The sequence below is a fragment of the Nerophis lumbriciformis genome, linkage group LG09 (assembly GCF_033978685.3).
Source record: "Nerophis lumbriciformis linkage group LG09, RoL_Nlum_v2.1, whole genome shotgun sequence".
Classification (NCBI taxonomy): Eukaryota; Metazoa; Chordata; class Actinopteri; order Syngnathiformes; family Syngnathidae; genus Nerophis; species Nerophis lumbriciformis.
The window spans coordinates 44119803-44134878 of NC_084556.2; the positions used below are offsets into that span (position 1 = coordinate 44119803).

Below are 15076 nucleotides of genomic sequence, written 5' to 3' on the forward strand. Positions count from 1 at the left end.
AATCGAGACGAGACGTAACGAACGCATGAATAATAATCTCAGCATCAGTGGTGGACAAAATGTAACAAATTTTAGCGATATTACGGAGATGAAAGAAGGCTGTTTTAGTAACACTCTTAATGAGTGACTCAAATGAGAGAGTTGTATCGAAAGTAATACCGAGATTCTTTACTGAGTCGCTTTGCGTAATTGTTTTGATGTCAAATGTGAAGGTGGTAATATTAAAATATGAGCCGGTGTCGAGTAGGACCGATAATCAACATTTATGTTTTCATAGCATTCAGATGCAAAAAGTTGCTGGACATCCATTGTATCCACTGTATAATGCATATGTTCCTTCTTGACTGCACTTAAATGTAGAATATATATATATAATATATTCATATTATTCACATGTGAATAATGCTGTATAGTATTTATTGTCTATTGTGAGCAAACTGTGATGCTGAATTTCCCCCAGGGATCAATAAAGTACTTTCTATTCTACTCTATTCTATTCTATTCTATTGTTTAATTTCATTAAGACACGCCTCCAGGTGACTACAAACTGGCGTGTTGGTCAGCTGTAGGGGCATGTAGAGTTGGGTGTCATCAGCATAACAGTGAAAGCTAACGCCATATTTGTGTATGATGTCACCTACCGGCAGAATGTAGATGTTAAAGAGTGCAGGGCCAAGAATCGAACCCTGTGGAACTCTGCATGTTACCTTAACATAGTCCGAGGTCACATTGTTATGGGAGACACACTGCATCCTGTCAGTAAGATAGGACTTAAACCAAGAAAAGGCTAAGTCTGACATAACAATACGTGTTTTGATACGTTCTAATAGAATGTTATGATTGACAGTATTAAAAGCAGTGCTGATATCAAGTAGCAGCAACATGGATGACGCATCAGCATCCATAGTTAGCAATAGATCATTAGTCACTTTTGCGAGGGCTGTCTCAGGTGAGTGATTTGCCCTGAAATGGTTCACAGAGATTGTTATATGCTTAGTGTTCATTTAGCTGCTGTGCAACAATTTTTAGAGGATTTTCGAGGTAAAGGGAAGGTGGCACACCGGCCTGTAGTTTAGTCAGAATCGAGGTTAGGTCTTTTTAGCAGATAATGAATAACCGCCGTTTTGAATGCTCGGGGAAGAGGGAAATTGGTATGTTAATATTATTTAGCACTGATGGTCCTAATATTACAAACAGCTTCTTGATAAGTTTCCCAGGAAGTGGGTCAGGTAAACATGCTGTTCGTTTTGGCCCATTTAGGAGTCGCAGGAATTCCTCTAATGTTATTTCTTCAAAAAGAGAGAGATTATTTTGGAGCTCAATATCCGTCGTACATACATTCGTATCTGCGTAAATAGAACCCAAATGGAGCTGGGATGCGTTATCTTTAATCTCCTTTCAAATGAGTTTAATTTTCTCAGTAAAGAATTTCATAAAGTCATCAGCCGAGTGGGTGGAACTACTGGGAGGAGTCCCTTGTTGGGTTAGCCATGCTACTGTATTAAACAAATATTTAGAACCGTTTTTAATGAAGTGGATGAGATTGGAGTAGTAATTAGTTTTAGCTAAAGTAAGCGTGTGTTTATAAGTTATTCAACTATCACTCCATGCTTGATGGAAAACCTCAAGTTTAGTCACACGCCATTTGCGTTCCAGCTTTCTACATGATAGTTTAAGAGCTCTGTTTTTTTCTGTGAACCAGGGGGTACACCTTTTAGGGGCTTTTTTTTTTAGCTTTAGCGGTGCTATACTATCAATGGCGTTGCGCAGGGCATTTTTAAAGTTGTTAGTGAAGTTATCGATAGAGCCTACATAATTTGGGAATGGCGCCATTACCAAAGGCAGTGGGCCAGCAAGAGTCATCATAGTTATGGGCGCAAAAATTTTGCGGCTGCTAAAGCATTAGTTATTAGTAGCTTGTTGACAATGAGTCAGAACGTCAAATTTTATAAGGTAGTGATCGAACATTACTTTAGTGTACGGGAGTACCATAATTTTGGCGCTGGTGACACTCCAGACTAGCACTAGAACTATCGTATTACCGTTGCGATGTGTGGGTTCATTTATTATTTGTGTAAGACCACAGCTGTCAATTCTAGTCTGCAGCGCCACATATTACCATTTAGTTAATATACATATTAACTAAATGGATATATTTAATATAATTTGATATAATACTATATCGGGGGGACGGCGTGACGAAGTTGGTAGAGTGGTTGTGCCAGCAATCGGAGGGTTGCTGGTTACTGGGGTTCAATCCCCACCTTCTACCATCCTAGTCACGTCCGTTGTGTCCTTGGGCAAGACACTTCACCCCTTGCTCCTGATGGCTGCTGGTTAGCGCCTTGCATGGCAGCTCCCGCCATCAGTGTGTGAATGTGTGTGTGTGAATGGGTGAATGTGGAAATACTGTCAAAGCGCTTTGAGTACCTTGAAGGTAGAAAAGCGCTATACAAGTATAACCCATTTACTATTATATATGGGCAGCACAGCGGAACAGTGGTTAGTGCGTGTGCCTCACAATAAGAAGGTCCTGAGTTCGATCCCCGAGCTCAAGGTCTTTCTGTGTGGAGTTTACATGTTCTCCCTGTGATTGTGTGGGTTCCCTCCGGGTACTCTGACTTCCTCCCACCTCCAAAAACATGCACCTGGGGATAGGTTGATTGGCAACACTAATTCGGCCCTAGTGTGTGAGTGTGAATGTTGTCTTGTCTATCTGTGTTGGCCCTGTGATGAGGTGGCGACTTGTCCAAGGTGTACACCGCCTTCCGCCCGAGTGCAGCTGGGATAGGCTCTAGCACCCCTGCGATCCCGAAAGGGACAAGTGGTAGAAAAGTGGATGGATGGATGTATATATATCCATCATTTTCTACCACTTATTCCCTATATATATATATATATATATATATATATATATATATATATATATATATATATATATATATATATATATATATATATACGTTAACAAAATCCGATATTGATCATATATATGGATATATATATATATATATATATATATATATATATATATGTATATATATGCATATATATATATATATGTATATATATATATATATATATATATATATATATATATATATATATATATATATATATATATATATATATATATATATATATATATATTTCTACCGCTTGTCCCTTTCGGGGTCACTGGGGGGCTGCAGCCTATCCTAGCTGTATGTGTACATACGTATATATACACAGTATATTTGTTTTTTGACAATAACAAACGAGTAACAATTGTGTGTGTGTTTCCAACTTGTCCCAAAATGACCGCTGAATGACCCACTTTGCTAAAGCTATCCGCTACATTAGCACTTACACCAAAACAAACGCAGCTCTGTGATTGGCTCTCAATGTGTTTGGGGCATGACTAAGTTATCAGCAGTGAAACTGCAGAGTTGGTGTGTGGGATGAACACACGGAAAATTCCTGTGGGTTCGTCCCACCTGTGGACGAGGGTGTGCAGTGATACTGGAATGTCACAAGGTCAAAGGTCATCAATGGATCCCACTTCAAGTAAACACGTATTGGAGATAACGCAGCATAAAAGGAGATTGTTTATTACATTTGCCATGTGTGAACTTCACAGTCTGCTGTTTGTAATATCTCAGCGTCTCTCCCCTTCCCCCGCTCTCACATTCCCAACATTCCAGCAGCTTATCTTGAAGACTAGCTTGACCACAATAAAGCAGAGGTAAAAGACTTATATTCTGTAAGTCAGTGTGTGTGCACCTCAAAACATCTCAGCGTTGGCTTCACATTCCTCCACTAAAACCTGCTGGAATGACAACTTTTTTCAATAGACTTTTTCGGCTAGAAATACAAAAGCCTGCAAATATCAACTTGTCCAAAATTCAGCTGAAGAATCTCTCGTGAAATTTGACATTTTATGATGATATGAAAATAAAAGAATCATTTTTACTGCATCAGTAATAGGAAACAATTACTTACTAGGACTTCTAAATAAAGGTTCATGACACACAACACCAATCAAACAACAGAACATCAAAGACATCATCAAAAAGTGTACATAAACACACACAGGGAGTATTATGCACAGTTATTTGGGTGTTTGAATATTTTTTATCTCTTTCCGATTTAATTTGTAAAGGCAAAACAAGCGTTACATGTCAGATTTATGTGACGTCACGTGAGTTTGCTTCCTGTTATAAACACCTCAGTGTAAACATCTGTCACTCTCTGACAAGAAAACAGCCTGTGAGTTCAATGTACACATGTTCAATGTTCTCATACAGTAATGTGTTTATACATGTTTGTATTGGAGTATTTAGTTTCCTAGTTGAAGAAAGGCATTAATGTCTCTTATATTCATGTTAGCATTAATGGCAGTTAGCCATTAGCACGCTAGCTCGCTTCTCCAGTAGGAATGGGATTCATGATTCTTTGAAGGGAGCCAGATCTTGAGGAGCCGTTTCTTTCAAAGAGCCATTCAAAAGACTGGCTCATTAATCATTAGTATAGTTTCTTTGTTTTTTTAAATAGATTACTAGTAAACAAATAATTTAAATTTACACAGGTACTACTCTATTGGTGGGACTTATTATGAAATATTGGCTATAATTGTATTTTGGTTACGTTCTCGTTGTAAATATTCCATAAGGTGGTGCCATATTTATACAGAAAAAGAATACACAAATGATAAGGGAAAATGAAATGCATCAATGGACACAAAAAGTAAGTAGGGGGGTAGGGGGTAACAAAATTGCACTACCCTACCTGTGGTGTGTATGCTTGAACTACTACATATCGGAACCACAAACCAGAAAAGTGAATATCAATAAATAAAAGAAAACATCTATATATATATATATATATATATATATATATATATATATATATATATATATTCATCCATCCATTTTCTACCGCTATATATGTGTGTATATATATATATATATATATATATATATATATATATATATATATATATATATATATATATATATATATATATATATATATATATATATATATATATATATATATATATATTCATCCATCCATTTTCTACCGCTATATATGTGTGTATATATATATATATATATATATATATATATATATAAATTATATTATTATTTTTTAATTGTATCTATTAAAAAATGGCTTTGTCTTGACGGGAGAACAACTTGTCATGGCTTTGTACTTGCTATTTCCATAGTACCCTTTTCTTTGTGCATTTCTCCTCAGTATTTTCCCGCTTGTGGCTCTCAAAAAATAGTGAAAGCAGCCACATTTTTCTGCACAACTGAATGGATCAAAAAGAAGTCAGGATGCATGCGTGGTAGTTGCATGTTAAAAAAATGTGTGCAGTTAAAATAACTTATAGTTAACGCGGTATTATCGCTTTAACTTTATTTACATATATAATCACAACAGGGAATCGGTTCTCATTGTTCACTTAAAAAAAAACGTTCAAAAGACTTGATTCGTTCCAAACGTCACAGCTGTATTTTCCAGCAAGTACTAATTTAAAAGGTATTTTCAGTTGTGCCGCGGTTTATCAGCAATACTATAATTCAATGTTAAAAAATGTACAATTAATAATCAATGGCATTATTCTTCTTTATTCCAGAAACTCTTGGGAATCTCCACAGCGGAGATTAGGCAAAAATGTCAAGAGAGGGTGAAGGAGCTGGATGAGCTGAAGACTGCAGTGGATTCTCTCAAGGTAAAATTAACATAAGTACTTCAACTTACGACTTTAATAGGTTCTATGACACCGCTTGTAACCCAAGACATGTGTATCTTAAATCAATATTCCTAATTGAAGGGAATTAAAATGTATTTGTTTTTTGGCCATCAAAAACAGCATATTTTTCACATCTATGTACTTGTGAAGCTGCTTCAAAGATAGTGTGGGTGGAAAAAAGAAAATGTCTTCCAAATAACATTATCACTTGAGGACTAGAAGAAAAGGAATGGCTAAGCATGCTACACGCACACACCAAGCAGGACCTCAAAAGAAGCTATCTATTAAACATTCAATGTAAAGTAGTGGTGATCGATCAAGATGTCAATACTATCCATACTTAGTATGGTATCAGTATATAAATGATGCTAAAGTGATTAGATCGATATTTTTCTTTTTCTTGTTCTTATTATTGCAAAACAATTTTTGGGTTTTTGTTTCCAAAGTCAGCGAGTAAGTCTCTGGATGCACGAAAGCTCTGAGGGAAAAAACTAATACAGTAATTTAAATGGGAGCCATTAGTTGTTTTTATTTTTATTTAGTTCTTGTGCATTAGACATTTCATTTTGTTTTAAAAAAGTGTATGTTGCATTTAATACCACAAATATAATATTAATACATCATCTGATTCAAAATAATTCTAGCAAATTCTACATTTAATAAGATACACTATATAAGAATTATGTTATTGTGTTAAATTCAGTTACTTGCTATTAGCCATTTTCACTTTTACAACCCCTGACAGAAGTTATGGACTCACCAGTCTTGGATGATGTTCTTTCAGTTCTTTAATTTTGTAGAAAAAACATGATACAAAACTATAGACATTTCAAATGATCACATTCTGGCTTTAAGAAACAACAAAAACAATTGTAGTTGTCTGTTACAGTTTCATTTTTAAATCAAACAGAGGGGTAAATTATGGATTCACTAAATTCTGGGCAATAAATTATGGAATCACCCTGTAAATTTTCATTTCCAAAGCTACCAGCTGCATCAGTGAAGTGGAGTATATTTATATAGCGCTTTTTTCTCTAGAGACTCAAAGCGCTTTACATAGTGAAACCCATTATTTGCATCTTTTAAGCTACATTTAAACCAGTGTGGGTGGTACTGGGAGCAAGAAGGGTAAAGTGTCTTGCCCAAAGACACAACGGCAGTGACTAGATTGGCGGAAGCTGGATTCGAACCCGGAACCCTCAAGTTGCTGGCATGGCCACTTTACCACCTGAGCCACGCCTCCTCCCGTCTGTAGTTAAAAAGGAGTGTTCACAGAGCTGTTGCACCAGGTGGATTAGCATGAATCATGGCTCCATGATGAAAGACGTCAATTGAAACAAAGGAGAGAATTATAAAACTTCTTCAAGAAGGTTAATCATCACGCAATGTTGTAAATTATGTTGATTGTTCACAGTCAGCTGTGTCTAAAATCTGGACCAAGTACAAACAACATGTTGTAAAAGACAAGCATATACGATCTACATTTCTGCCAGTGGGTGCTCGGTGTGTGTGTATTAAAAAAAAAATAGCAATCAGCGAAGTTAATATTCCAAATGATTTGTGGCTTTATTATTTTGTAAAACAGACCAAACTCGCCACAAAATTAACTACAACAAGATTGATTTTTCAGAAATTATTTTAAAGATTGAAAGTTGCCATCAATCCCACGTGGGTGCTCGGCTTTTTGATCGGCGCTTATGTTGGTAGATCAAAGGAAAACATCAAAGCGGCAAGACAGAACAAAGCAATATGTCTTGAAAACAGAACATGCACAGCAAAACAAATGCAAGAAACGCCTGAAGGAACTTCGATTTGAATACAGAAAAGCTACAAACGTTTGTAAACCAAAGCCGTCATTAACACCTAAACAAACAAGCAAAAAAAACAAGGTTCCAATGGGCTAAGGAAAAGCAATCGTAGACTATGGATGACTGGATGGAAGTCATATTCAGTGATGGATCACTCATCTGCGTTGGGCAAGGTGATGATTTGTTTGGTGCTGTTCCAAAGAGATTCATGAAGACAAGTGCCTGAAGAAAACATGCACATTTCCGCAGTCATTGATAATATGGGGTTGTCAGGTAAAGACATTGGGGAGATGGCTGTCCTTACATCGTCAATAAATGCACAAGTTTATATTGACATTTTGGACACTTTTCTTATTCCATCAATCAAAATGATGTTTGGGGATGATGACACCATTGTTCAAGATGATAATGCATCTCACCATATACAAAAATTGTGCAAACTTTCCTTGGCGAAAGAAACATGAAGTTGATGTCATGGCCTGCAAATAGTCAGGATCTCAATCCAATTGAAAATGTGTGGTGGAAATTGAAGAAAATGGTCCATGACAAGACTCCAACCTGCAAAGCTGATCTGACAACAGCAATCAGAGAAAGTTGGCGCAAGATTGAAGAAGAGTCAGTGTTTCCCACAAGTAAAACATTTAAAAATTAAAAAAATATATATATTTTTTTTAAGATTTTGCAAATACACTAAGTAACACTTTACCTTCCAGGTGATGTGTGTGCTTCCATCTGCTGCAGTCATGTTCCACAAAACATCCATCCATGTATTTTGTACCGCTCGTTCCTCTCAGGGTCATGGGGGTGGCTGGAGCCTATCCCAGCTGCATTCGGGCGTAAGGCGGGGTGCACCCTGAACAAGTCACCACCTCATCACAGGTTCCACAAATCATTGACTACGTTATTTGTTTTAAAATTAAATTATGATATCGGACCGGCATCTGATATCATTCATTTTCAGATCTTGATACACCTACTTTTATCATCACTTTTACTTTATTGAAGAAGGAGATAAAAGAGTGGAGGGGAGACCCACCTTTGAACTTTACTACAAGCTCTTTTCTGAATTAAAATCGTGTTTCTCACCTTTTGTAACAAAGTGCTGGCAGTCACATCTTTCTTGGCCCCATGGTGGATTATTTTGCAGTTGTACTCAATAAGATCGTTTGAATGAATGATAATTGAGTTATTATACAAAACCTGGGTCAAGATTACGGCTGAAGATGAAATTAGAGAGAGTGCAGGTGTACCTATCGTAGTGACTGGATGATTCTATATAATGTTTATGAAGTTTATTTCCGACCTTGTCTTCAAAGAAAAATAGCGGTGAAGTTTGTCTTCAAGATATATATTAAACAGAGTACATTTTCAAAAGATACATATATATTTTTATAGAGGGATGGTCGTTGTTTTATTTGTAATCTGGGAACAAATTCATAAAGTAGTTTATAAAAGTGGTTGTGGAGCAAAATTAACTCCAAAGCATATCCAATACATATTATCTCGACCAGGGGTTCTAACCTTTTGACTTTGGGGCCCAACTTTTCCAGTACAGAGGGGAGCAGGCTCCATTCAAATTTTACCACTTAATTAGTTATCTATCTAATCTCCTTACAGTTAACAGGATAAACCTTGTCAAACGATATGAAAGCATGTGTTAATCACAAAGATTATTATCTTTTTAACACATAAACCTTAGGCTTAGGTCAGGCTGATTAGAAAATAAACACTGACCAAATATACTACAATAGAAGGGACTTATAAAAACTGATGAAAAACAAATGTTGGTATTTTTTTGAACATGTTCTGTCTAGCCACTCAGGCAAATCATATTGTTGATGTAGATGTCTATATCTGTGGTACAGAATTGCTTTACAAAAGAGAAGTGTGGGATATTTTTTTGTTGCCTTATTTATGTTTGATATTTGATATATACTCCTCTCTGAGCTGCCACCTTAACGTGGTAGAGGAGTTTGCGTGTCCCAATGATCCTAGGAGCTATGTTGTCCGGGGGCTTTATGCCCCCTGGTAGGGTCTCCCAAGACAAACTGGTCCTAGGTGAGGGATCAGACAAAGAGCAGCTCGAAGACCTCTATGAAGAAAACAAATGAGGAACCCAGATTTCCCTTGTCCGGACGCGGGTCACCGGGGCCCCCCTCTGGAGCCAGGCCCGGAGGTGTGGCACGATGGCGAGCGCCTGGTGGCCGGGCCTGTCCCCATGGGGCCCGGCCGGGCACAGCCCGAAGAGGCAACGTGGGTCCCCCCTCCAATGGGCTCACCACCCATAGCAGGGGTCATAGAGGTCGGGTGCGATGTGAGCTGGGCGGCAGCCGAGGGCAGGGCACTTGGCGGTCCGATCCTCGGCTACAGAAGCTAGCTCTTGGGACGTGGAACGTCACCTCGCTGGGGGGGAAGGAGCCTGAGCTAGTGCGCGAGGTGGAGAAGTTCCGGCTCGATATAGTCGGACTCACTTCGACGCACAGCAAGGGCTCTGGAACCAGTTCTCTCGAGAGGGGCTGGACTCTCTTCCACTCTGGCGTTGCCAGCAGTGAGAGGCGACGGGCTGGGGTGGGAATTCTTGTTTCCCCCCGGCTCAGAGCCTGCACGTTGGAGTTCAACCCGGTGGACGAGAGGGTAGCTTCCCTCCGCCTTCGGGTGGGGGAACGGGTCCTGACTGTGGTTTGCGCTTACGTGCCAAACCGCAGCTCAGAGTACCCACCCTTTTTGGATTCACTCCAGGGAGTACTTGAGAGTGCTCCCCCGGGTGATTCCCTCGTTCTACTGGGGGACTTCAATGCTCATGTTGGCAGCGACAGTGAAACCTGGAGAGGCGTGATCGGGAAGAATGGCTGCCCGGATCTGAACCCGAGCGGTGTTTTGTTATTGGACTTTTGTGCCCGTCACAGATTGTCCATAACGAACACCATGTTCAAACATAAGGGTGTCCATATGTGCACTTGGCACCAGGACACCCTAGGCCGCAGTTCCATGATCGACTTTGTAGTTGTGTCATCGGATTTGCGGCCTCATGTTTTGGACACTCGGGTGAAGAGAGGGGCGGAGCTTTCTACCGATCACCACCTGGTGGTGAGTTGGCTGCGATGGTGGGGGAGGATGCCGGACAGACCTGGCAGGCCCAAACGCATTGTGAGGGTTTGCTGGGAACGTCTGGCAGAGTCTCCTGTCAGAGAGAGTTTCAATTCCCACCTCCGGAAGAACTTTGAACATGTCACGAGGGAGGTGCTGGACATTGAGTCCGAATGGACCATGTTCCGCGCCTCTATTGTCGAGGCGGCTGATTGGAGCTGTGGCCGCAAGGTAGTTGGTGCTTGTCGTGGCGGTAATCCTAGAACCCGTTGGTGGACACCGGCGGTGAGGGATGCCGTCAAGCTGAAGAAGGAGTCCTATCGGGTTCTTTTGGCTCATAGGACTCCTGAGGCAGCGGACAGGTACCGACAGGCCAAGCGGTGTGCGGCTTCAGCGGTTGCAGAGGCAAAAACTCGGACATGGGAGGAGTTCGGTGAGGCCATGGAAAACGACTTCCGGACGGCTTCGAAGCAATTCTGGACCACCATCCGCCGCCTCAGGAAGGGGAAGCAGTGCACTATCAACACCGTGTATGGCGAGGATGGTGTTCTGCTGACCTCGACTGCGGATGTTGTGGATCGGTGGAGGGAATACTTCGAAGACCTCCTCAATCCCACCAACACGTCTTCCGATGAGGAAGCAGTGCCTGGGGAGTCTGTGGTGGGCTCTCCTATTTCTGGGGCTGAGGTTGCTGAGGTAGTTAAAAAGCTCCTAGGTGGCAAGGCCCCGGGGGTAGATGAGAGCCGCCCGGAGTTCCTTAAGGCTCTGGATGCTGTGGGGCTGTCTTGGTTGACAAGACTCTGCAGCATCGCGTGGACATCGGGGGCGGTACCACTGGATTGGCAGACCGGGGTGGTGGTTCCTCTCTTTAAGAAGGGGAACCGGAGGGTGTGTTCTAACTATCGTGGGATCACACTCCTCAGCCTTCCCGGTAAGGTCTATTCAGGTGTACTGGAGAGGAGGCTACGCCGGATAGTCGAACCTCGGATTCAGGAGGAACAGTGTGGTTTTCGTCCTGGTCGTGGAACTGTGGACCAGCTCTATACTCTCGGCAGGGTCCTTGAGGGTGCATGGGAGTTTGCCCAACCAGTCTACATGTGTTTTGTGGACTTGGAGAAGGCATTCGACCGTGTCCCTCGGGAAGTCCTGTGGGGAGTGCTCAGAGAGTATGGGGTATCGGACTGTCTGATTGTGGCAGTCCGCTCCCTGTATGATCAGTGCCAGAGCTTGGTCCGCATTGCCGGTAGTAAGTCGGACACGTTTCCAGTGAGGGTTGGACTCCGCCAAGGCTGCCCTTTGTCACCGATTCTGTTCATAACTTTTATGGACAGAATTTCTAGGAGCAGTCAAGGCGTTGAGGGGATCTGGTTTGGTGGCTGCAGGATTAGGTCTCTGCTTTTTGCAGATGATGTGGTCCTGATGGCTTCATCTGGCCAGGATCTTCAGCTCTCACTGGATCGGTTCGCAGCTGAGTGTGAAGCGACTGAGATGAGAATCAGCACCTCCAAGTCCGAGTCCATGGTTCTCGCCCGGAAAAGGGTGGAGTGCCATCTCCGGGTTGGGGAAGAGATCTTGCCCCAAGTGGAGGAGTTCAAGTACCTCAGAGTCTTGTTCACGAGTGAGGGAAGAGTGGATCGTGAGATTGATAGGCGGATCGGTGCGGCGTCTTCAGTAATGCGGACGCTGTATCGATCCGTTGTGGTGAAGAAGGAGCTGAGCCGGAAGGCAAAGCTCTCAATTTACCGGTCGATCTACGTTCCCATCCTCACCTATGGTCATGAGCTTTGGGTTATGACCGAAAGGGCAAGATCACGGGTACAAGCGGCCGAAATGAGTTTCCTCCGCCGGGTGGTGGGGCTCTCCCTTAGAGATAGGGTGAGAAGCTCTGCCATCCGGGAGGAGCTCAAAGTAAAGCCGCTGCTCCTCCACATCGAGAGGAGCCAGATGAGGTGGTTCGGGCATCTGGTCAGGATGCCACCCGAACGCCTCCCTAGGGAGGTGTTTAGGGCACGTCCGACCGGTAGGAGGCCGCGGGGAAGACCCAGGACACGTTGGGAAGACTATGTCTCCCGGCTGGCCTGGGAACGCCTCGGGGTCCCACAGGAAGAGCTGGACGAAGTGGCTGGGGAGAGGGAAGTCTGGGCTTCCCTGCTTAGGCTGCTGCCCCCGCGACCCGACCTCGGATAAGCGGAAGAAGATGGATGGATGGATTTGATATATATTTAGATGTATAGATATATTTATATTTTATTAAATAGATGTATTTAATGTTTGGCACAGCCAGACCGCAGCAGGAGGGGATAAATAGAAGAATAAAAGAAGACATAAGGAGAAATTGCAGGGACAAGAGTTGAATAAAGGCAGCGAGACAACAACAACAAATCAGCAAATACGATATGTACAAATATGATATGAAAAATTACAGCAAAGAATCAGTTACTGAAGTAGATAGTAATAACACAGAAATGACAATGAACATTATTGCACTACAAATGGGGCAATAAAAATACCAATAGAAAATAACAGTATGATGATATAATAAGAATAATTACCTCTATTATCAACATTACAATTGCTTCAAATGCAACAATACATAAATGTAATGAATATTTGAATTACAAAAAAAAACAATAAAGAGAGGGGGAAGAAAGAGGAGTGGACTATATACACCTTATAGATTGTTATAGTAAAAGTAGGTTAAGCTTTAGCAGTGTGCCATGTTTCTACCCAGTTTCCCCCCGGGGGGGGGGGGACAACGTTTGATATACTGTATGTTTGATAAAACGTGATTATATAAATGAGTGTTTGTATGTATACGTGCATGTATGTACTGTATAGTATATGTGTATGTTTGTACAAAAAACGTGCGTGTGGATGAATGTACCGTGTGTGTGTGTATGTATGTTTTTGTGTACGTACAGTATGTGCATGTGTATTTACTATGTATGTGCGTATGTATGTATGAATGTACGTATGTATGTATGTTTGCATGTACAATATATTTGTAGCCCAGTATTTGCGGAAGCCAAAGTACGGCCCCGGCCACCCAGTAAGTCCAACCCAAAACAGCAGGTGCGGTACCTAGGGAACAAGGTACGGCCCTACTGTGCCGCCGAGCAGACCAGCGGCAGGCCGTAGACAGACGAGCCTGGCTGAGGACAAGGCACGGGAAAAGCAGAAAACAACCAGCCTCTAAGCCGTCAGTCTACCCCAGGGCAGCTGTGGCTATGAAAGTAGCTTACCACCACCAGGTGTGAATGATTGATGGGTTCTACATGTAAAGCGACTTTGGGTACTTAGAAAAGCGCTATATAAATCCCAGTTATTATTATTATTATTATTAAGCACATGAGAGACCAGACCCCACGTGGGCAGAGAGACAGGATGGGGCTCGAAGGGCCCAGAAACACGCCGCTGGGAATACCGCCCTGCCCCACAAGCAACGGGCGCCCCACGAGCCCAACCCCCCACCCAGGAGTGCACGCCGGGGCCAGCCCAAGGCCACCCCACTCAAGTCAGCCGCAGCAGGACCGGTCAGCATGGTAGCACAGGAACCACCCGCCCCACTCCTGCAGGGACCCCAATGATGGAGGTGGAACATTCAGCAACTGCAGAAATTTGGGAGGGCAACTTTGAATGTTTTCATGTGCCCTGCTGAAAACGGCTGATCCATGTTGTCCTTGTCAGGTCTCAGCGACCAGTGTCATTCCAGGGATGATAGATAGGTTTTGTGCAGGGTGATGTGGGTTTCCTGCACGCAAAGTAGGTCAAAACAAATGGCCAGCGTTGCCAGTATCTTTGCCTTGCATCTGGAGAAACCATTGATGTTGAATGAGACGATTATCAGTGCAGGTTCAGAGAGGGGCGGCAGTTATCTGTAACGCTTTCGAGATCCGGCAGGCATCTTCATCATTTGAAAAATGAAATAATTAAGCCACTTTGCACACCTTTTATTTCCGGACTTCTTCAACTGGAACATCACTTTGTTTGTGCAGAACTCGGCCCAGAGAGCCATGCTGGAGAGTCAAAAGATGTTCGAGGACATGATTCGCTCCATCGAGAGGATGAGGTCAGAAGTCACCAAGCTGATCGGAATCAACGAGAAGGCGGCGTTCAACCAATCAGAGGCTTTAATAGAGCGTCTGGAACAGGAGATTGACGAGCTGAAGAAGAAAGAGTCGGGCTTGAAGGAGCTTTATGGCACTGATGACCACATCCACTTCTTGCAGGTAAAATATTGAACTTATAAACTTACGTATAACATGACTATACTATGATGGAAATAATATAACATAATATATATATTTATATATATATATATATATATATATATATATATATATATATATAGTGAATTTTGCTAATAGTGGCTACAAAAATGTAATGTTTATAGCAACCACCTGTTAAATGTCTTCACTTATTTTGCATCCCTAAATTATTT

At 41.9% G+C, this 15076-nt stretch overlaps 1 protein-coding gene across 3 annotated transcripts in view; it reads left to right on the forward strand.

Moving 5' to 3' along the window:
* The window catches only part of ftr82 (finTRIM family, member 82), a 34203-nt gene that overhangs the window by 4075 nt on the left and 15052 nt on the right, over window positions 1–15076 (forward strand). For all 3 annotated transcript variants that reach the window (XM_061963094.2, XM_061963095.2, XM_061963096.2), the window contains 2 exons: window positions 5624–5719; window positions 14631–14864. In XM_061963094.2, coding sequence (XP_061819078.1) covers window positions 5624–5719; window positions 14631–14864 — 330 coding nt within the window. The remainder of the gene's footprint in view (window positions 1–5623; window positions 5720–14630; window positions 14865–15076) is intronic.